This window comes from Cydia amplana, chromosome 5 (assembly GCF_948474715.1).
Source record: "Cydia amplana chromosome 5, ilCydAmpl1.1, whole genome shotgun sequence".
NCBI lineage: Eukaryota > Metazoa > Arthropoda > Insecta > Lepidoptera > Tortricidae > Cydia > Cydia amplana.
The window spans coordinates 1,007,626-1,032,062 of record NC_086073.1 but is presented as its reverse complement, the minus strand read 5'-3'; the positions used below and the strand labels follow the sequence as shown (position 1 = coordinate 1,032,062).

The 24,437-nt window shown below is 37.5% G+C and overlaps 1 protein-coding gene across 1 annotated transcript; it reads left to right on the top strand.

Moving 5' to 3' along the window:
• The first annotated feature begins 22,639 nt into the window (after positions 1–22,639).
• Positions 22,640–23,549, top strand: LOC134648159 (uncharacterized). The gene is made up of 2 exons (XM_063502637.1): positions 22,640–22,819; positions 23,172–23,549. The coding sequence occupies exons 1-2, from the start codon at positions 22,640–22,642 to the stop codon at positions 23,547–23,549; spliced, it is 558 nt and encodes a 185-aa protein (XP_063358707.1).
• The last annotated feature ends 888 nt before the right edge of the window (positions 23,550–24,437 follow it).

Sequence of the window (24,437 nt, the reverse complement as noted above, 5' to 3'; positions counted from 1 at the left end):
AATAAGCACAGCCCGGGTTCAGCATCAGCTTTATCTTGGGTACTACTCTCCTAAGTGCTCATCGAGACGAGTCGGATGACCAAAACAGCGTGTGCCTATGTTGCAACAAACCTGAGTTCCACTAATAGGTATTGCCAGGGTTCAGCATCAGCTCTATCTTGGGTACTGCTCTCCCAAGTGCACATCATGATGAGTCGGATGTCCAAAACAGAGTGTGTCTATGTTGCATCAAACCTGAGTTCCACTAGGTACAGCCAAGGTTCAGCATCAGCTCTATCTTGGGTATTGCTCTTTCAAGTGCTTATAAAGACTTGTCGATTGACTAAGACAGCGCGTGCCTGTGTTACACCAAACCTGAGTTCCACTAAGTACAGCCAAGGTTCAGCATCAGCTCTATCTTGGGTACTACTTTCCTAAGTACTCATCAAGACGAGTCGCATGACCAAAACAGCGTGTGCTGTTGTATAAAACCCGAGCTCCACTAGGTACTGTCAGGGTTCAGCATCAGCTATCTTGGGTACTTAACCGGTCTACCCAGTGATCACATGACGAGTCGGATGTCCAAAACAGCGTGTGTCTATCTATATATGTTGCAGTTACATACAAGTTGCAGTCGTGTACGTATCGGCCCTAAGTCACTGAAGTTTGTATAGTCTGTGCGGAAAGAGAAGAGTCGTGGAATGTATTGGGCCCCATACATTCCACGACTCTTCTCTTTCCGCGCAGACTATATTAATATGACTTTATTTATATAGTCCGTCAACCAAATCTTGTCAGTAGCAATGTAAAGCAAACTAAAGTAGGGCAACACTCAAAGAGCAGTATTGCGCTAAGAAAAGCAGCAATGTACATCGAACCAACAGTTTTTTTTTTCCGCTGAGCGCGCCCTGCGTACGTCAATTCAAATCATATTCAAATTGTCACTCGCGGTTTATTGAAAAAAATTTAAACATGGACGGACAATTTAAAAGCGATGTTAAAACAATGTTAATCAAAATGATGAACAAATTTGAAGATATCAAAAACAACTCCCTATCGTAGTGCTTATATTCTCTTTGTTCCCTATCTATGTCTTCTAAGTTTACTAAAATAAAATCATATCAAAATGCAGATAATTAGATAGTGCATATATTTGTTATTTACAATATAATATGCCACTTGTTAATGTAAATTAGTGTACTGTTCTGGATGAATATGACATACCTGTGTAATTTTTTTTATTGGTATATATTGTACAATATACATATTAAAAATAAAACAACTGATATTTGAGTGTTTATTTAATTTAAAGGTAAATAAGATAAGGGTCACTTTTCGACTTGGTTGCGTTGTACACGTACATAAACCGCCATAGGTAAGTATTGTCTGAAAAGATACTACCTACTACGAACGCCTTATATTGGGCAAGATTTAATCCTGCAACAAACATGTATGGATTAGGTAGATATTGCGAAAGAACGGCGATATAATCAAGGCTCTTAATACTGTTTAAAAGGTTTACCTTTGTAAATAGTCACAACTGATTGCTGAAAATATTAGACATGTGGGCCTATGGACGGTTTCCAGGACACAATTTATAGTCTTGTTGGATAGATTTAGGCATACGTTTTAATTTTATTTATGCCTTTTAACCCTAAAACAAAAAAAACTGAACATAATCTTAAAAGTTCGAAAGAGTTCTTCCAATACTTGTCATAACCTCAATTTTTAGTAATGTTTACCATCAACGAGCATGATTGTACATTGTAGGCTCCTTAGCTTTGCTTATTCTTATTTAATATATTGGTATTTAATGGTGACAGCAGAAATATCTCTTGAAACAGAAACAATTCAGAATGAAAACCAAATGAAAACAAATAAGGTGACGGCTGTCATTCACGATCCACATTCCACAGATAAAACACAGATGACACGCGTTTTGGAATTATTTGAACACAGTGTTGCTAACCCGCGATTTTTCAAATTTGCCGCCTTTTACTACTGACAAGATTTGGTTGACGGACTTTAATTTTAGCAGTTCCAAGCAATAGTAACACTAAAAGCGCCATTCATTAATTACGTAAGAAAATTTTGCCAGTTTTTGACCCTCTCCTCTAGAAATTATAAAAAATCGCATCTTTGTTATCATCTTACTTATGTAAGAACTATGAAAACCCCTCCCTCCCCCGAGTAAGAAAAAAATGAAAAAATAAGATATGTTCGACCCCCCTTCACCTCAAAATCGTCTTACGTAATAAATGAATGGCGCCAAAACTGTTTCTCGAACTGAAAATACCCGATTTAAGTTTGCTAACACAACATGACTGATCAGTTCATGAGCGTCACAAACATACGAGTGAATTGACCTCCGCAGTGAATATACAGCAAGATTGATTATTCTAGTAGGTATTCACAGACACTTAATTGCTAAATTGGGAATTAAACCAAGCGAAGCGAGGTGGGTCTGAATCCAAAATGTTAACCCACTTTAGTATTCATCGTTGTTAATGGCGTAAGCGCCATCGACGTTATTGAAATTGAAAACACCACATAGGTATCGTTGTTTGAGTACCCACAATTGAGCTTTTCTGGGGCTTAGTCGATTTGTATAAGAATGTCCAATATTTATTTCTTTATTTACTACTAACGCCATCTGTTAGAGAAATAAATAATTAACATTAGCACGAATGTTAACTCATTATTTTGCCAACAGATGGCGCTAGTAGTAATACAAAGTTTTATTACATTATTTTATTTTTTTAAGTTTATAAGATGATATTTTTATGTTTGATAACACATCTAGACATGAATTTAAATTACTATGTTAAATCTCAAACCTAACAGTGCAGTAGTTTTTCCGTAAAGTGTACCACAAGAATGCATAGTTTGTCGAATAGTAATAGGGCTCGCTTCGCTCGCCCTAATAAGTTCTCTTTAACCCTTAAACAGGCCTGACGAATTTTTTACTTTTGATTACTGATTCGGGTAGATAATAGCGTTCAAAGAAAAGTAATTTCTTGATTTTTTTATTACCATTAATTCAATAAAAAAAAACCGGTGGTTTTTATATGCCCTCTGCCCGTTAAAAATGGTGCTGCGTGGCACATGTATGGCCACTGCCTTGTTAGCCATACAGAGTAGTTTTAAGGGTAAGTCACTTCTTCACATGTAATCGATAAAATAATAAAACCACAATCTAATTAAGAAAATAGAGTTCGCGCGGATATCGTGGCTCATAAGATTAATCGTTGAATAAATATTTAATTTAAAAACTAAAGGAAAATATAATATTTTTGCGATATATTTTTCTTAGTTTGAATGATTTTTGTACTATGAGGGTTCATTCATAGTAATGAATCTTACCCTTAAATGTCATGTAAACTCCCTGCAGGGCAGAGGCCACTTATAAACCACTCGAACGTGCCCCAGACGGGCAGAGGGTTCATACGAGCCACAAACTTTTAGATGGAATATTTTATCAGAAAACAATAACTAAGGTAAGTTATGACTTACTACACATACATTATCTAATAATCTACCATAAAAATACAAAACAAAATACTTACAGTACTTTTTTTCGGCGTAGCGAACTTATACAGCGGGAGAAACTGCCATTTGTTGTCGATTTGAAATTGACAACTAAATTGTCAAAGAAATTTGTTTTGACACCTGTCATTTTTTTACGTTCCGATATCACCCACTTAATAGACTTTACGGCAATGACATTTTGCGGTCGTTGTATTTACTCAGCTCGTCAAAAAAAAATCATTTGCTATGTGGTAATTGTAGATACACAACCTGTTTAAGGGTTAAAATATTTTGGTAAATTCATTAGATGGTATAATCGTACGACTAGCCGTAACTCCCCATTAAATGGCACTAGCGATGTTCTATCGGACTCCCGAATGTTCATGTTAAGTATAGGACGACCCAGTGTATCATGACATCGAGATCCGAGCCACATGTTCTCTAGCTAGCAGATTCTTACTAGCAATCTTCCAATGCATTACTGATGCATTATGAAGCAGAAACGCATTCCACGCGCACAATTATATTAGCGTAGGTACTTACTTATTACTATTTGTATGTCTCTTACGAATTCTCGGGATCATGGGGTCCCGGGCATTTGGAAGGCGTGCGTGGGGCCGAAACCAATACGTAGAGTTTAATTGAATTAAACCCTTGTAATAATTATGTAGTATATTCAAATGTCATTTAATTCCTTGATATTGATTACTATTCATATTTTCTGCACATTAGTTTAATTTAGATTTAAGACAACCTATATCTTGGAGTGATTTTAATCTTAAACATACAATAATATGCTTACAATTTTAATCATTTCTACATATGTACATATGTTTTTTGCATACCTGTTTTGGTCAAATATAGCGACACCACTTATTGTAAGATTACCATCACTGTATGTACTACCTATATTTCCAAATAAAACATTTTGAATTGAATTTAATTGAATAAGACAATTTACTCTAAATGTAATTCTTATTATTAGTCCGGAAGTTTTTCGCCGGTGTTCGGTAAGTGGTTGGAATGATGACTATGGACGCCATTCCAGTCTCGTAAGTCGTACTTATTGCACCTTATTGTCGAGGATGAAGTCGCTTGCTTGTAGAAATATATATATATATATATTTTTGTTATTTCTACACATCATAAAAATAACTATAGAGAAAAACAGAATGATTAAATTAATGCTATTGGCCTTACAAATAATATTAGCGCTTCGAGAAATCCTTACACGATGGTCTACCTATTTTTTGTATTGTTTCATTTTTTAATTTTGTTGTTCTAAATATAGGTACAGACATATTTTTTGTTAGAGCTGAATGGTACTTTTGATACCATGCACAGTCTCATCTGTTATGGCGTTACAATATTTTATTCATTTTTATTCAATAGATTTTTTTATAATATTACAATTATAAACTGAAAAAGAGACTCGAACCGATATGTCATCGACTTACACGGCTAACAGCATTACCTCTAAATAAATCTGCCGTGGCGGTACCCGTTCTAGTTCCTTGAGTATACTCTTACGGCCTGATTAGAACTTTAAGATACGTCAAAAAGTTGCTAAAGATACGACATGGATTGGATATCAAAAGAGACGTTTCTTCAAACAAAAATATCACTTTTGACACTGACTTTTCCGATCCATATCTGACGTATCTTAAAGTTCGCATCGGGTCGTTACAACCCCTATAATATCGCCAGTTTACCATCAGACGACACGTCTGCTCGCCTGCTTCCTATATCGTGAAAAATGCAATCTTTGAAAGGCTAGGCGCCTCTGACCAACTCAAAGCCGAGTACGTGCTTGCACCTTCCATTCTCACTCACTACTCTTTTGTGTGCGACTACATGATATATGTATATTGAAGTAGTGCTACTACTTAAAGGATGATTCACGCTAGACCAGGCCGGAGCTTCCCGCGCGCTTCATTTTCTATGGAAGGTACCAGCGGGCCTCGGCCTGGGCACGGCCCGGTCTAGTGTGAGTCATCCATAAAAAGCACAAATCTAAATATTTACTAAAATACCTAATTTTATTTGCTCCTCAATTGTATAATATGTAACTACAAAGAGACGTAGGTACTTATTAAGCCAATCTTAAATTACGTCGTTTTGCAGAATTCCTTGAACCCGGCATTGTGTGGCAGCCGCAGCCATCTTGAGCGATTTAATACCGCCGTGTCTGAAGCAGAACGATCCTTTGTTGAATACCAACAAAATCTTAATTAGCAGTGATAAAACGAGCTGTTTGCCCGGAGACATTAATTGCAGTCCAACAGCCGTTGCCGTAAGAGCTAGCGACAGAAAAAGGTACCAAGAGCTTAGCCAAGATGATAATCGTTGATTGAAAGCGCCAATCGAAACCTAAATAATGTTTGGAAATAGTTACGTGCCTTTTCGCGGCAGCTGTCATCTCGATATTTTTGAAGTGAAAACTTCTTTAGCGGCGCTGGGCACTTTTTGAGGTGGGGAAAAACTGATAGGTAAACTCGAGACAGCGTAAGGCGATCACGTGACCGTAAGGGGCGTATAAGGCGATCACGTGACCGTAAGCCCCGTGAGGTGGCCACTCATAATAAGATAAGATAAGATAAGATAAAAGATAGTTTAATTTAAATGGCATTTAAATCAATAAAGAAAAACTCAATGTTATTTGACATTTATGTTGCGGACTCCTTTTCAAGACTTTACCCATGTTCAAATAATTTGACGTTGTCATGGCAGTATGTAAATAAACATAATATATGTCAATGAAAAAGTGTGATCTTATTTGAGAATGATAATAATATATAATAAATAAATAGAATACCTCCGCTAAACGTATGTATCGTGTTACCGGGCGTCCGTAACATAGTGAGGTGAATTTTCACTTCTATCGGCACTCCCGGAGTGCAACCGTTGTTGCTTGTTTTCTTTTCGTTTGGCATTTGTAGAGATAGGAACGTTTGTCATCTTGTTTACCGGGTCAGGTACCTAACCTATTATAAAATCTTCAATTGACTTCACAACTTGCTGTTGCATTATGGCCTCCATTGATGAACAGCTGCCAGTATTTCAAAAATGTGCACGTTCCATTGATTTTACAAGGAACTTGCTGGCTTGCTATTCCGGCCTTCACCGATGCATGTGCGATAGCTGTGGATCTAGTAATTAGGTTTTTTATGATACATATCTGCAAATGAGCAGACGAAGCACCTGATGGTAAGCAACTACCGTCACCCATGGACACCTGCAACACCAGAAGGGTTGCGCAGCCTACTTTAAGATCGTTTTTTTTCTTGAAGGTTTGAAAGGCAACAGTTTATTCCACAGTTTAGCTGTTAGTTAGCACATGAACTTTTTTTAAATAAAGTGTTCATTGTTTTATGATTTGTATACCTTTTTTCAGTGTTAGCTCTCCGTCTACATGTAACTCCACCGACGACAACGAGTTTGAAATGAGGATGCTTCCGATTCCTGTGTGTACAATATCAATAAACGTGTTTCATATAATTATTCTTATCCAATTAAGAGCTATATAATACCCATCTTATTTATGTGACTTGTCTACGACAACCTGATGTTTATGACACACTTTTTTGAACAATAATATGTTCCTTTCCGGAAAAGTTTATTAACAAATAAATAATCATATGCATTTCTATTTCTCCAAAAATATACAGTCAACATTTTTCAACAGTCCAGTTCAGAATATTCTGGAAAATATAAGTTTAGGTACAATTAAGGTTTAAAAAACCGTTTTAACTCTCCAACTAAAACGTCATTCATCCGTTCAGGTGGATTACTTGGGTTCAACTGATTCCAATATGACTACTGCTCTAATTTCTAAACAGCGTATCTTCACAAGAATCTCAAGGCACTTAAGACTATTTAAAGATTATTTCTAGGGTAAAATACTCAACTCAATTTCACTGCTATTTTGTATCCAATTGAATAAATAATTCAGTTGACACAGACGCGGGCAAACTTGCCTTTGAGCTTGAAAGAAGATTCAATTAATTAACTTTGAGAAATATTTTCAATTTAGTTAACAGGCAACTGAAGGAATTACCTATTTCATGTTTTATTATTTTTATTGCTTTTGAACTCGTTCTATTTAATTCTAAACAGGGTATTTCAGTTTATCTTGAAATGTTGCTTGTTTAAATCGGTAGCAATTAGTTCCTAGAAATTTTATTTTATTTCTTGTAAATTAATAATTACTCTTCTAAATTTCGACTCGAAAGATAGTTGGAATAGACGCCTTAATAAGGTTAAGTTCACTTTTGTGGCAGCGGTGTTTTTTTCCATGATTTCTTTAAATTAAACATTTGTTGCAAGTATTTGTTTTGAAAAAAACATTTTAGGTTTTAAAATGGTCACTAAGTAAAAATGTGGGCGATGTTACACTGACTAAAAGTTTACCCTTTGACAGACCATTGCTTACAATTGTCTCTTTTTACAATTAATATTGTGAGATTTGGAAGTTGTGACCATACCCCGAGTTATCATGAAATAATAATTACCTACAGATTTTACCCAACTGTTCTGTTTAGAGGGATGCAAACTGAACAGTCAACTCGTCCTGTTTGCAAAGGTCTCAGACTGTCGACTGTTTATTTAATAAGTCACGATGACGCCATGTTTATTTATTATAACTATTATGTATTACTAGGGACCAAATCAAATTTATTATATGGAATATTTTAGATATGTGTTTTTAAACAGTCGGACTACGGCGTGTTTCGTCTTAGTAAATATATTTTTGGAATGTTGGTTTGTAAAGATGCTTCTGAACTCGAATATACCATAGGCAGTTTACTTATTATACTTATTTTTAACAGTAAATAAAGGGGATTTGTTTTAACAAAACTCATAAATGTTGAGTGATCTAGGTTCCTCTTTGAGTGAGCCTTTTCACCTTACCTAATAGGAATCTTGAGATTGTTCTAAGGACTTGTAATGTGTGGTATTTATGAGTTTTGTTTAAACAAATCCTCCGTTTACTGTTAAAAATAAGTACTTATAATAAGTAAACTGCCCATGGTTAAGTCGAGTTCAGAAACATCTTTACAAACCAACGTTCCATAAATATATTCACTCGCCTCAAGACACCAACAATAACGTAGTAAATGTGTTTTTGGAACGTTGGCTTCTAAAGATGTTTGAGAACATGACCGTACAGTCGCCATCAGATATATCGGAGCGGCCAAGGTGCCCACAAATATCTGAACACCCCTCTATTGTCAAGGAGTTAGAGTGCGTGTACAACATCATTCATCATTGACCACATTTTAAAAATTGAAATTATTTTATTGATTATTTATTCGCCTTCGTCCGTTTTCTCTTAATAAGGGACGCGATCTCTTTCTTTAGGATTTTAATCGAACAAATATAGTATTTTCTAAATTTGAATACTTCCCAGGCTTCTGCATGTTTTATTCGCGACTCCTCTAAACTTCTAACTTTTAACTCGCTCGTCCCTCGACGACCAACTTTTCCGAGCGACAGAATTTCTTACAAACTATTAATTTTTACCGCATCGGGGGAATTTCTTTTGACGCTAAAGTTGCATATTTCGAATACTTTCTGCATTTCCTTAACGTTCTGTACTTCGGTATTAAAATTAAGTGTATAGTGGTAAACTTTGACAGATACTTTTAGATAACTGCATGCTTAAGGGCCACCCCACAATAGCGTCTTTTGAGCGTCGGTGTCTAGTCAGCGCTATGGAAAATGACGTCGCTGCGCAGTTGCGCCGACGTTGCGTCGAGCAGCAGCCATCTAGACGCCGACGCTCGAGAGACACTAGTGTGGGGTGGCTCTAACACGAGTGTGCCGGGACATTATCTCGCGCGTGAGTTACGCTACGGCTTACGAACAACGCGCGAACGCGGCGCGGCGCGGCGCGGCGCGGCGAGGATGAAACAAACCGTTGATACGTATAGTGTCGTATAGGTGTGTCCTACTCGTACGTGAGCGATTTAGACGCGAAGCGGCGCGGCGCGGCGCGCCGCGTTCGCGCGATGTTCGCCTACGTAAGACGTAGTGTTAAGCTACTTGTCTCTAATTAATACAGTTAGAAAAAGACAGGTAGTCTTCTAAAGATACTGTCGCGGTGTACTTGTGATAAACCTACTGGAAAAGTACCTAAGTATGATTTGTATTGTTTCGTAGCTAAGCAAAGTATAAAAAAACTCTCATTTTCTGTACAAAACAGTCTGACGATTTTTACGTGTGTAGGGCACGTCAAATGTATGGCTAACGTACAAATAGCCATGTCAGATAAACGTTAATCCATACAAAAGAATGCACAATTGTGCAAGGTTCTCGGCAGAGGGGTAAGCTATTAAAGGCGACTCCGATTATGAAATGCTCTAAGACAGAAACTAATTGCAATCGAGCTCTTTACCAGTGACGTATCTCAATAAAACATTAGTCTTCATATTAAGTAATCTGTAGGATTGTTACTAACACAAAAGATGGCAAACAAAGCATTTCATTTCAGAGTACGAGTATTAAGATGAGTCTAGACGTATTGTTTAATATCACCTTATATTAGGTTACTCGCCGTGAGAATATTATTTTACCTTGCTAATACAATATAATTATACTTAATGAAATTTTTCTGAATGTTATGTGACCTATGATAAAACTTATCGGTGACACAAGTATAAGATAAGAGCGTACGCCCATCTTAAATGCCGGCAACACACTTGTAACCCTTCTGGTGTTTATTGACGACGGTTATTGCTTACGATCAGGTGATTAGTTTGCTCGTTTCCCTCCTGGAAAAATGCAACTAAAATACATAGGTATTTCAAAATATTCATGCGACATAAAATAAAATGCAACGTTCGAATTGGCCTGTAAGTCTTATTAAACTGACATTGAAACAGTCATTGGACCTAATCCTCTCTCAGATACCCTTCAGCAGTTCTAAAACGCAGTTTCAAGTTTCAAAATAGCCTTTCAATACATTCTCCGAGTAAAATGGTCTCACTTCAGCTTTGTAAGAGAGATAATAGTGCAAACACAGCTGAAAGTCTCTGAATAAAGCTAAAATAAACATTTCAATTGTGCACTGAGCATAATGAATCGACTAAGCTCTGAAGTGGCATTAAAATTTTGAAAGAAAATACTTACTTAGAGGTAGGACTTAACGTCAAAACTATATCGACTTGGGACACATTTTTAACCATTTGGACGCTACGCCTATCGTGTGTGGCGGGTCAACGTAAACCTTGTCGGAATGCACGAAAGTTTCTATCGGGCTATAGCCGCATGCGTCAATCGACGTCTTTGGCGGTCAAAGGGTTCAATATAGAAGTCCGTTCCTGTCGGCTCCGATATCCGGGCGTGGTGAAAACATTGACGTATATCTCAGGACTGGCCTTACGGGCAATAAGAATGGGACAGTACAGCGGTGTGACACAGCTACAACGCGATTGGTTGACAACTTCGCATCACGATGTACATCGAGATATAGGTACTTAGGTCAATGGGTGAAAATCAATGTCGATGCCCCGATTTGTGACATTTACAGTAACAGTGCAGTCGGCAGCAGGGTCAGCCCGTAATACTGCAGTAGTAGCGCTGGTGCAGTCTACTTCCGAAATACCTAAGGTTTAAACTAGGAGGAGGAGTTCAAGTTTTAGTCCAGCACTTCCCAAATCTTTTGTCATCAAATTACCGGCTGAAGTCGATCGGGAACTCAGGGAATAAAGGGGCAGGGGCAAAACGACCAAGTTGGGGCAAGTCCGGGCAAGTTCGGAGTTCGAGCAAGTTTGCGCCGCTGTTGGTTTTGTCACAACTTTAATTGCGGAGGTTGAGTAGGCGTTCCGGCCTATTGATGGAGTTTAGGCGATTTCATACATGTTTAGTAGGGCCAAGATGGCCGGCTCTTTATCATTTGTCACCACTGCTGTCACGTTTTAACAAATATATAAGTGCGAAAGTGACGCAATGCATGACAGGTGATAAAAATGCGACCATGATAGCTGGTCAGGTACTCTTAAATAATGATATAAGATATTTTACACGTGTTAAAGATGTTTCACATACTATCAAGAGATCCAAATGGAAGTGGGCAGGACACATACTTCGATGCAAGGAAGACAAATGGGCCAAAGAAGTGACTGATTGGTATCCTAGGGAAGGAGGCAGAAAAAACTATAGACCTCTACGAAGATGGGAAGATGACTTCATAGCTATAGCTGGTACCACTTGGCGAAGGAAAACACATGATCGGGAACTGTGGAGGTACTTGGGGGAGGCCTATGCTGGAATTTCTTTCTTCGCCTGGAAAGCAAGACAATCTTGACTCCGATGTCTGACAGCGTAAATATAGAGTAATATATAGTTTTATTTTGTTCAACTTAAAAGAGGAATAACATGTTCTATTATATTTTGTAAAACTAGTTGATAAGATTGTTAAATAAAGGCTTATTGAATTGAATTGAATAAGATATTTGCCTGTATGTTATCTGAAATAAATATCAAATAATGTAAACATCAACAATTGCCCAATAGTGGATACTCTGCTGTCCTACTGTCTATACTCTCTCCCTCTTCTCCTATTGCTAATGACATATATGTACCTACAGAGAGCTGCAAAAGTGTATATCTATGTACTTTAGCAGCTGGAATAAAATATCTAATAAAGAAAAAATGTTATGTCAATTTTTTAACGACGTTTCCATGGTTACAGGAACTTTGACACACTTTGATACGTATACACAGACTGCGTGCGCACTTTAGTGTCTCTGCACGATTTCGGTATTATGGCGTGTCCATCCTTTGCCAAACAAATGTGGTCCTTGCCAAACAAATGGCAGCCTGTATTGTAACAAATATAATAACACAAAGGTGAGCCGGTATCGAGAATTGTTAATTAGGCCGGGTCTCAACCTCCCGACCACGTCGTACGCGACGAGGAACGGTAGATCCGTTTGGTCACTTTCACTTTCTACTCTTTACTCGGCGGACATTCCAAGATTTCCAAGTCGATACTACGAAAACTTTTGAGTGTTTATGTGCGCACGTCATCTGTCATATGTGTGTAAGCTTTTTAGAGCAGTCAGTTAAAAATATTTTGGTGGAACCATAGCAACGTGTTACAAGAAAAAGTTGTTATTTACTTAAAATTTACTCCCATACGTAGTACCTACAATACACCGGCATATTGAACTTTCCATCATCACATTGCTAACCCAGCAACTGCAATTATTTCATTACCTTGACTATCTGCTGCCGCGTCCCGCGGGGTGAGGTATTTAATCCGTTCATGATAATAATTTTAAAGTACCATTTGGATCCAGACTGCACCAGCATTACATTACAGCACCATTTTTAATATTTTAATCATTTTTAATACCAAAATGGATGCCACTCAGCATAGCCATGGAGCTGGTTTTCAGGGCAACCAGGGAAAATACAATGAAAATAAAAATAAAATAAAACAAAACCAAGCTAACATGTAGGATAAAGTGAGTTTAAACTATGAATAGACAAAAAACAGTACATAATTCGTGCTTTTAACAATTTGAGAGTAGGTTCGGTTGTCCTTAGATAGTGGACCTACTGTATGTCCTTACCCACTGCAAGGCTACAGTTTAATATTTCATCGGGGACATTAATTAAAGCCCCGTGTAAATATTTAAAGGCGTCTCTTTGACGGCGGGTTAGCGCGCGCCGTTTTTCATTTGCGTCAGATAGAGTTGCTTTATTTCCGGGCGTGCGTTATTATGGCGCTGACTGTCGAGTTTCTGGATTTGATTAATTCTGTATTAAGCAGAAACGTCTGCAAATGATTTCACAATGCTTAGAAATAAAGATGAAGGGGAAAATTATATACTGAAATTGATGTCAATTAAATATACTAAACTAGAACAAAACGATCCAAGCCCTCCGGTGGCTGAGGCCGGAATCGAACAGGCGCTTTCAGCTTACGCGGCTAACGTCCTGAGGATTTACCGCGAGCCACATTCGACGTGTTGCCTCCCTGTCACACATACGTACGAATTTACAATTGCGACAGAGAGGTAACACGTTGAACTTGGTTCGCGGTAGACCCTCAGGCGACTTATAGAATACTCTGTCACCGCTACTGGACCACTGATTTTACACTTCTCCTTTGTTTCTAAACATCGTGGTATCGTTTTCAGATGTTTCTGTGACGACTTAAGTGTTAGTGTGATTACATAAGAAACACAAATCAAAAATATTTAAGAAATAAAATAATAAATGGGAAAATTCTTCTTTTTGGTGCTTTCTTAGATCACGTTACACGCTGAGGTTTTATATCAACGTAGCTTCGAATCACTACTTCAAAATCGTCTAGTTTAAGGCAGTTGTCCCACCAAGAGCGAGTAAGCGATTAGCTATCGGCGATTTTCTCGCCCAAGAAACGAACAAAAGATAGGGATCCTGTGTTAGTAAAAGAGATACATATATTTATAGTTCATCGCTGGCTGTTCACACTGCCGGCGAAAACACTCGCTCTACTAGTTTGTCGCCAAGATAAGAGCGATGACACTAACTAATAACACTAGCTCAGCGCTACTCGCTCGGCGATGCTCGCTTGCCTGCGAGACCAATCAGTGGTGATTTTACAGCGTGGATTTCAGAGCAGATATTTGCTATGAATTTGAACAAAGTATTTGAGCTGTCATTGTTGTCTAGTTCAGACGACGATGATAATAAATTTTGTAGTATAGTGGCAGTCTGCGTGTTCGGCTGCACTGTCCGAGCGAGTGAAGCGAGTGATAGCCCGTCGCACTCGAACACTCGCCTATAGCCGAGCGACAAAACTATTGAAGCTAATCGCTTCTCGCCGCTCACCCACTTGTTTCTAGTTTATCGTTCTACTCGCTTATAGCTCATCGCTCTTGGTGGGACAACTGCCTTTATGGCAGCCACGCACTGTAGTACCTACCTACTGCGAGTAATGTTAAAATTATATCAAATTAAAATCAAGTGTAGGTATGAGAACCCTTCCACAGGGATCGGACCTGGGTGATCTAGCCTAATATATGCTATATTGGGCTAGGTCACCTACATATTTTTTTAGGTACCTATTAGTTTTATTTTTGTAGGTAGATTTAATTTTAGGTTACGTTTTATTGTAATTTTTTGTTATTAATTATGTTTATGTGGTTTTAATAAATATACATTACGCTAGTGTAGGTAAATTTCTGCGATTGAAATAACATGACATATCAAACTATCCCCAAAATTTAGAGAAATTGCAAAAGTGTTTGTACGAAATTGTAGAATTTTTGTAATAGGTATTTGATATTAAGGGGGCTACCACAAGTTTTTTACTCCTCCTGAGGATGGACGCATGACTTATTTTACCAAAAAGGGCTGGAACACGTGTAAATTCTTTATTAGTTGCCTCGACGTGCTGTACGTGTTCGTTTTGTTAAAATAAAACATGCGCTCTCAAAAAGATGCGGTGGGTGCGTCATAAAATATATAATAAATTATAAACTGAAATTAAATATCATACACTCAAGGTATGTAAGCTGAACACGCTTTTTCATACCTATTCTTTTATTTAATATTCGTGTAATCCTTTACTAATTATTAATCCTATTTCACGGTACACACTTTTCCATTTCAATTAACACGTTCCTTTTATCTCAACTTTCACAATTACAATCAGCTGTAAATAGCGAACTAAACATCCCTTTCGTTTTCCCTTAATAAATTAGCCTTTTACCATAAAAAATCAGAGCCCGTGGCCTTATCTGTGCCCGCGATACTATTTCACAATGATTAATCAACAACGGTGTTGTTTGCCTTTTGCCTTCCGCTCCTATCTACCACAAAACAACTGATAACTACCATCATCTTTTCTTCAACTTACATTGCTTGCCATCGCTGTTACTTTTAACATGTAACCAGCTTGACGCAGCCATGGATAATGCTTATCTTTTATGATACATGTAGTTGTTGGTTTGTTGGTACAATCGCAACCCCGCCTATTGTTATCAGGTTGAAATCAAGCCAGGTTTTTGTGTCGGCACCCCTTTTGCACCTTTCGCTTTATGCGCGGTGTAAAACTACATTTAGTTGGCCGGTTTTGTGAAACAATGGATTGTTGCTTAGCCCCGGGAGCGTGTAGGTTATGAGTATGAATAGATGGGGAGCGTTGATAGCTTTTGTCGAAATTCCGCCTTTTTTAGTATGTTCGGTCTAAAGCTGGGGCAGGTTTTTTAGAAACACTAATGGTAAAAATCAGGCGTACCGTAAACCCACCCAACTATAGTCCAGAAGCTCCCAACGTCCCAACTATATTTCAAAACGAACTCTACCTAATATTTTCGCTAAGATTATGAATATTATTTGAATTTCTTAGCTCCATCCAAGGCAAAATGTTTTTTTTTTATAAATTATTAAGAAAAAACTACGCCAACCAAACATTAGTATTGAATTGCATATTGAAAACATTGATAGAGCCCGCCTCGATCCTCGCACTAGTAAAACATAAGCGATACCTCATAAATTTAAATGAAAACCGATGGTTCATTTACTTCTTAAACTGTTTTCGATCACTTGAAACAGAGATTTTAAAAACCGGCCAAGTGCGAGTCGGACTCGCGCACGGAGGGTTCCGCACCATCAACAAAAAATAGAGCAAAACAAGCAAAAAAAACGGTCACCCATCCAAGTACTGACCTCGCCCGACGTTGCTTAACTTCGGTCAAAAATCACGTTTGTTGTATGGGAGCCCCACTTAAATCTATATTTTATTCTGTTTTTAGTATTTGTTGTTATATCGGCAACAGAAATACATCATCTGTGAAAATTTCAACTGTCTAGCTATCACGGTTCGTGAGATACAGCCTGGTGACAGACGGACGGACGGACGGACGGACAGCGGAGTCTTAGTAATAGGGTCCCGTTTTTACCCTTTGGGTACGGAACCCTAAAAACCGACTTTGATTTCCGATTTTTCATGAGGGTTGTGTCTAAATTTTACTTAGGTACTTGAATCATCTAGCTTGTTCATCATCTTTCTAGCATTCTCGCGGCACACCCGGCACATCCCTAAGAGGAAAATGGATGACCTCTTTTTGAGATAACATAATAGAAAATATTATCTTAATATACATATTGACATAAGTACCATTAGGTAATCGCACTTTACGCGCATATTTTAATTTTGAATTAAGTACTTATTTTAATTTCGAAATGGCAATGTATTTTTATTGTGTAAGTTTCTTGATATTTCCTTAAAATTTTTATTGACTCCTTTTAACTGATTTCTTATTGTAATTGTGCATGTTTAAGATAAAACGTAGATATTCACGATGCAAAAGCGATCCAAAAGATCCTACTTGAATAAATTGATTTTTATCTTTATCTTTATCCATATTTTCAATATTCAGAGAGGAAAATGGGGACTACTTTAGAATGGAGCAGCGGTCGTCCACTATACTTCGAGGGGTTCTTGACGTTCAAAGGCAGTCATTTTTTAAGGCTAAAGTCATTGCTATATAAACTGTTTATACGACAACGGTTTCACTCACTTGAATTTTTAGTCGCTATTGGCAACATGTTTCGGGCCCTTCGGGGGTCCATCCTCAATAGCGACTAAAAATTCAAGTGAGTGAAACCGTTGTCGTATAAACAGTTTAAAATATGTCTCACGAAAGTTTAATATCGATCATTACTATATAGTTTTTGTTTTTTTTTTTTATTGCAGAGTTCGTAATAGATCTATAACATTAAAATAATGTTTCAAGATTCGTCCAAAACATTTAAAAAATTATTCGAAGCAGAGACCAAGGCTTCCGTTTTGAAACGTAATGCTTTAATAAGCATTTTGTTTTTGCGAGAACTGTTGCAGAAAGTAGTACAGAGAAGCCAATAAATAATAATAACGGAAAACCGGCACATAAAATGGATTACATTCCCCCATCAGTGTTGTGTTGTTTTAAATGTTTGTACCTACTAACCCCCTAGCTTGTAAGCTCTACTAATAAAAATGTGTCCATGTGTTATATATATTCATTCATTCATTCATTGCTGGGAAGACCATCGCAGGGCGATTACTTCTTCTGTTCTACAGGCCTTCTGTGAGTGAAATATGTGTAGAATAGAATAGAATAGAAAACGTTAATTTGTGACAAAAAAATAAAAATAAAAGAAAACAACAAGTAACACAACAACATAATAGTCACGAAATGGTCCCGACTCAGCATGGTGCTAGCCTGGCTAGGCTAGCGCTGGTCTTCCGTCAGGGCCATGATCTTTAAAGATGTAAAGAAATAATACAATAAAGGCGAACTTATCACATTATTTCTTTTCTTTATTATGTTTTTACTGTGAGGTGTGCCAATAAAGAGTATTATAGATACTTATCTATCTAACTAATAACTAATCATACCCGATTATGTGGTTTGCTCGAGTGCAGCCCTACGATCGGTGTCGATGGGAATACTACGATGAGCGCGGCCCAAACTGTCAGACGAGGATCGCCCGCCATTATTGGGGCATAGGAGTGTGATTTACCTAAGCTATGCCTTCTTTCAATGTTTTTATGTATTAAATCCTTTATTTAATGATGTACCTATGGTATTTTCTCCTTTAATACTACATAGGTAATTTAATGTTGCTGAATAAAAACTATTCTGCAAGACTCGACACTATTATAGTACTAAGTGAACGCTCTATTTTATTGTCTGTGCGTCCCTAAACCTCTCCTCTAAGCTCACACTAAAATACTTAGCCGGCAGAATTGCCGTGCCTTCGTTATTTTCCGCGGGAACACGACGGGAATTTATAATATTCATAAGGAAAATGAATTTGTGAGGGAAAAATGCCTTTCGCGACTTCAATGGCGCCCTTAATGTTAAGGGCGCGATTTATGTCACCGCATATTGTTATAGTTTGTAAGTAGTGGCTTAACTTATTGGCTTGGTTGGTCTGGATTAGGTTAGGTTTTTATAATAATGTACATATTTCATGTATAATATTGACTGTTACGGTTGACCAGAGGGCCTGTTTTCTTTTCCAGCGAATTGATATCGTTATACAGCACGTGAGCGCGATAAGCTACGAGCCTACCAGCCAGCCTATTATGGATAGCTTTATCCATCTTTATCCACGTGATAAAATAACTGTCACTGTTTAACACCGTGGGAAAGAAAGTGACGGACACCGTTTTATCACGCTGTCACGTAGACAAGAACGACCATCATATCCGTACTGGGCACCCTATCTAGCACCGAGCTAACCCCTATTTTTCGTTATTGATTTTATGCCCATAGATATTTTTCGTTAATCAACTATTATTGTTTTTTTATATATTTTTTTAAGTTCAACATCAGTACCTAAGTAAGTCAAAGGACATTTCTAATATTATCGATAATCGTGTATGTAGACAGACATAATTCACTTATATTCAACGTCTCTAACACGTTTTAGACTTAATAATATATCAACCTTTGTGTAATATAATCACATTTCAAACACAAATAAATATGGGGCATTATCTATGAAAAGGGACCTTATTGTCGAAGGCGCTTACGCCGCACAGCGTCGCGCGGCATTGTAATTATATCGGCGCATCGTTAATAATGGCGTAAGCGCCATCGACAATAAGGTCCCCTTTTCATAGATAAAGTCACATATAGGTATAAAGATAGCACATTAAATCTGAAGGCACACCTTCACTTATAGTGACTTTCTAGCTCGTATCAAAACACGATTATAATCTCTAAAAAATTTAAAATCAAATTCGGCCATCTACTTAATCGAAACAATATTTTATTTCGGCTTGAAAAAGGCTTCCTAAACTTCAAACCGCTTTACAAGCGAACTTGCAATCTTCATCGCTCGTAAAGTTGCGCTTGATAAACGATATCGTTCCCGCCGACAGGAGATACTGATGCGCAGCTGTTAATAATTAGCGCGATAGATCGTGCGGTGGCGATTACTGCGCGATCGTGCGATCGCCGGTCGCACGCGAGCGATGCAGGGCGGGGCATATGGAACGGAACAGTGCAAGCAACGCGGTGATTTCAAAGTTAGAGTTTGACTAGCATATCGCTCTCTCTGCCTCATCTTATCATTTATTCAATCGAGTCCTCAGCTTCAGAACCCAGCGACGGCTTTCCTTCACTTCTCATATTTTGATATAGGTACTTGGTGTCTGTGAGACTACTGGCGCCCATGTCATTCCTCGCAACGCCTGCACCGAGACTTTCGTATTTCTACAATACTACTATTTTTAGCTCCTTGGACTACCTGTTGACTTTTGTATAAGTTTTACATTTCCTGCTACCCAAAGGTTGTCTCGAAGAGATCGCTTTTTAGTGATTAGACCGCCTGTTGTTACCTGGTAAAAAGGGAAAATATTAACATATACGAGTAAGTTAAATATTAAAACAGTTGTTTTGAAACATTTGACGAGGTTCTCGGACAAACCGCCCGCCGCGGTGCTTGAGACCAGTGCGCTCCGTGTGTTTTCAACTTTAGTTGTTTAGTCGTGATAGTCATTTGTTAGACACGCTTTTAACGCAATTTGACTTAAAGCTCTGTGATATATTAATTTCAAGTTTTCTGTCGCTAAGGTATTAAGTAGGTAACATAGTTATAATATTTTGCACTCTTTGACATAATGTGTGAACCGGTACATAAAAAAACATATTTTGAAATAAAATAAAATTATAAATGAAAATCGGCCAAGTGCGAGTTCCGTACCATTACGCAAGAAGGTTTCCGTAACATTACGCAAAAAACGACAAAAAAATTACGTTTGTGGTTTGCAATAAACAGAATCATTTTTCTTTCTGTCTAATCCTATCCGGAATATAGATACTACTTCTACTGCTGACTGCATCCTGTGGTTACACGGGAATAACTGCGCGGTGCATCGGCATTCGGCAGTTTTGGGAAACGTTCGCAAATGCTAATAGCTTGCTGGTCGCTTATTGCTCTGGAGGATCGAATGGCAAAAGGCTGGAAAGCAGAATAGAAACTTTTAAATGAGACTCATGACAGTTTAAATTCGGTAAAGACTAGGAGGCCTATGGCCAAAATGTTCATATTGTGGCCATTTTACAAAATAATTTAATATTTGTACAAAATTAATATTGTGCCTTATAACTAAATAAAAATAATAATCACATCTGAACCAAGATAGAGTTAATTTTGGCTTAAGGTAAAAACAATGAAATTATGTCGCGGTAGTTCGTGTAATTAAGTTTAACTATCTTCTTGACTTAATTTTGTAACTGAGCAGTTACGAAATGAAGTGAATTTCGTGCGTAAGATACACGCCAATCACCAAGATGATCGCCAAGGTCGTATCACAACCAATTCAAAGCCATAACAAATTATTAAATCAGAATCGACCCTATATTCCCTGGTGCACACGACAAAAAAAGTTCGATTTACGGCAAATGATGATGATGGAATTTCCTTTTGCAGAGTTGCTCCTTTTGACTCACTGATTGATTTAGGAAATTTTGCATCAAAAATTCGATTGGTTCCCTCAATCGAATTTTTGATGCCCCCGAAACTTCTAAAAAATAAAGTTTTGCTATGTGGTCAAGTTTGGTATCATTTTCGTATAACTCAAGGATCCTAAATTGATTTCTGATATTTAATTTATATGGTCTCATATAAATAACTAGAAAAATATAAAAATAAAAATATCCTATATTATTTTTTTCTAAATAAATGCAATTTTTTTTCTTATTTTAATACAAAAAATAAAATTTCATGAAAAAGCCCTACTGTTCCTCGTTATAAAAAATATACACATGGCATATTTATTTCTAATAAATGTGGAGAAAAAAAAAAACAAATTTCGGGGGACACCCCCCATTAAGTCAAAATATTGCATGAAAAATTCGCTTGGCTCCCCTTTCTAAATCAATCTGTGAGTCAAAAGGAGCAACTCTGCAAAAGGAAATTCCATCATTATCATTTGCCGTATATTTAAGTGTACACCAGGGACTACTACAATTCTTTTTAGATGAACCCTTTGTGTTCTTGAATATTGTGTATTCTAGAAAAGCATACCTACTGCGGTTAATCCGAACTGTGATCCCAAAACGAACGGCGACGAATGACAACGCGCGTGTGTACGATGTATGCTGATTCGCATTTACATCTCTCACCTCCAGTCTGTCGTCCCAGCAGCTTTCTTGGCGCTGCTCTGAAAATGCTTGCGATCAAATAATTTATGAAAAATCTGTATCAATGTTTTAGGGACAATTTACACTTACAATTATGTCATGAAGCTGCTTTTTGTATTGGCAAGGTGCGAAGTCGGTGGAGGGGGAAGTGGCGCTGATCGTCACAAACACAGGTAATCTTATGGAATGACCGACATTAGTACTAGCGACAGCCGCTTGAACTAATTTTACTCCATAAGATTTAGCGTAGAAAGTCCGACAAAATGAGGGCAGCACCAGTCGTGCACCTAGCGAACAGTGAAGTTAAATATAAAATGGTTAAAGTTATTTAGTTTATGAATCCATTATATACCTACAGTAAAACGGTTGATTGTGACACTTGCTTAACCTCCTGAGACCAAGAAGCAGTTATTTTGTTTTATCTCAATCTAGGACTCTGTCTTTCCGTGACCACAGCTGGTGTAATCTCAGCTGAAAGGTCGGAATTTAAGGCAAAAACAATGAAACTATTTCGCGGTAGACCCGTTTGTGTAATGAAATATGTGTGCAAAACGCGAGAATTTAAACTGTTTAAAGTGTTATCTTGGACATATCTTGACTTTATGTGAGTCGAGTGGAATACTTAGTAAGCGACCCTAAGCCTTGACCGGTTCTTCGAACTTCCGAATCTTACTTAACTAATTCACTGTTGTAGCCCGGCATCGCGCAATGTTTAAGGGTGAAAAAACGATAGCCTGTTTGCAAAATAAATAATTTTAATAATAGGTAAACCAACATCATATACAAGAATTCCGTGTAGAAATAAACAACTTAATCATTAAAAACTAAAACCATTAAACGAAAACTGTGATTAAAAACAATAATTAAAATGCAATTAGAATTATCGAAATTCGTTTTAAATTAATTAAACTTTGCATTTATAGTGTAATTAATAATTTAAATTTCACATTCCGAATTCCATTTATAGTCATGTACAAATATTTTTAAACATGAATTGGTGTATTTTGCTTGGTCTACTTTCTTTTGCCAATCTGGTTGTTTGCGTCCGCGATCTCTACGCGGGTGTATTCAATAGGAACGACTTTTTGGTGGCACAGGATCATTTGTATCAAGAGAAGCTGCACTACCGTACAGTGACAGCTAAATATGTCAGACATTTCAGCTGCCCAGTAAGTATTTTTAAAGAAATTGATTGAATATAGCCTAAATACACTGAACCTTTACTCGTATTTTGGAACTTAAGAGGCACACGAACCCAACCGACGCCATTTAGCGCCACTTACACCATCCGAATAACCCGTGGTTAAACCTGTAGTTACCATGGTTCCCAGTACAGTTTAACTGATTAATCCCGGGTTAGGTTGCAATTGGCACTTAGAGTCGAAGATACACTCTCGTTTCAAAACGATATTTTGAAATAACATGAAATGAAGGTGTAGGTGCTCTTGAAGAATGCGCACATCAAAACCGGTTAATCTTTACAGTTAAAAATAAGTAGATAATATAAACATTAAATTTCAGATCTCCTACTACCGCGTATTAGACCGACTTGCCGTAGGCAGAGGCCCCAGGGTAGAAAAGGTAAAAGGCGGTCTCATGAAAAACGTCCTAGCCCTAAAACTCACATCCGTATTCAACCAGCCAGTCAACGTCATCATCTACATCGCTTGTGCGAACAAGAAGGAAGGATCGAACGAGCCAATGTACACTAGAGCTCCTTGGACTAGAGCAACACTCCAAAAAGAGAATAATGAAACATCAACTACGGGTCAAGCAGGTGATGAAACAGCAGCTACTGACAATGCAGCTGCGGATACAAATGGAACTACTGTTGAAACAAAAGACGCTACGACTAGTGCAGCAGCAGAAACAACCACTGCAGCGTCTGCAGCTCCATAACTTAATCAGTAAAGAACTTAAGACCTTATTTAGATGATAAGTGCAATATTTCCATTTATTAGTATCACTTTTTAAATAAGAAACTAGCTTTTTAACATTCAACTATACGAGTATTTATTAATTCAAAGATAATTTCACGTGGTTTATCTGACTATTTATTTTAGGGACGTATTATTATTACATTATGCTTATAGTCTGACAAGAAATTGTAGAAAATTATTGAGGGCGCCACTTCCTACGGAACTGTCACATTTTTGACGTAAAATGCTAAAACATGGCAACAATTTAGTATGGGTTTTTTTAGTTCCGTCTTACTTAATTTCGACTACCTATTTTATTGTCTTCAATGCAGTGTTCGGGAGCCATGGCGACCCCAAAAACTCAAATAGCCTTGCACAGAAAAGTCGGGAAACCTTTTTGCTTTGATTCCTTACTTATAATTGCTGCAATTTGTAGCTAAAAGGCCAGTGGGTTTATGGCAGATTAACGCACTATCGCTGCCGGCTATCGCTGTAATTCTGCACGTGATAATGCTAGAGGCACAACTCTACTTGAACCTTCACGGGACTTTACTGCTTATTGCTAGGTTTTTATGTTCTAAAATTACGTGTGGATTATTTGGACTTTAGTCGTTATGGTATCCACGTCAGAATTTGGAGGGTTTTACGTAGTTGCCGGCAACTTTCGGCAGTGTTTACTTTATTAAAACCCTGTTGTAATAGTGAGAAAACATCAGGGAATCGATTGTTTTAGTAACATTAAATTTTATGCTTAACTTAGCATAAATTTGTAGCGCAAATATTAGAATAGATTATTTAGCTGAAGGAATATTTAATAGATGGACTTAAATGTCACTTGACAATGTCTATCATAAGCCTATGGCCTTTC

Bases quoted from the DNA above. Each gene is read 5' to 3' on its own strand.
- LOC134648159 (XM_063502637.1), top strand. From the start codon at position 22,640: ATGAATTGGTGTATTTTGCTTGGTCTACTTTCTTTTGCCAATCTGGTT. The intron at 22,820-23,171 runs GTAAGTATTTTT...ATTAAATTTCAG, and splicing joins TCAGACATTTCAGCTGCCCA to ATCTCCTACTACCGCGTATT.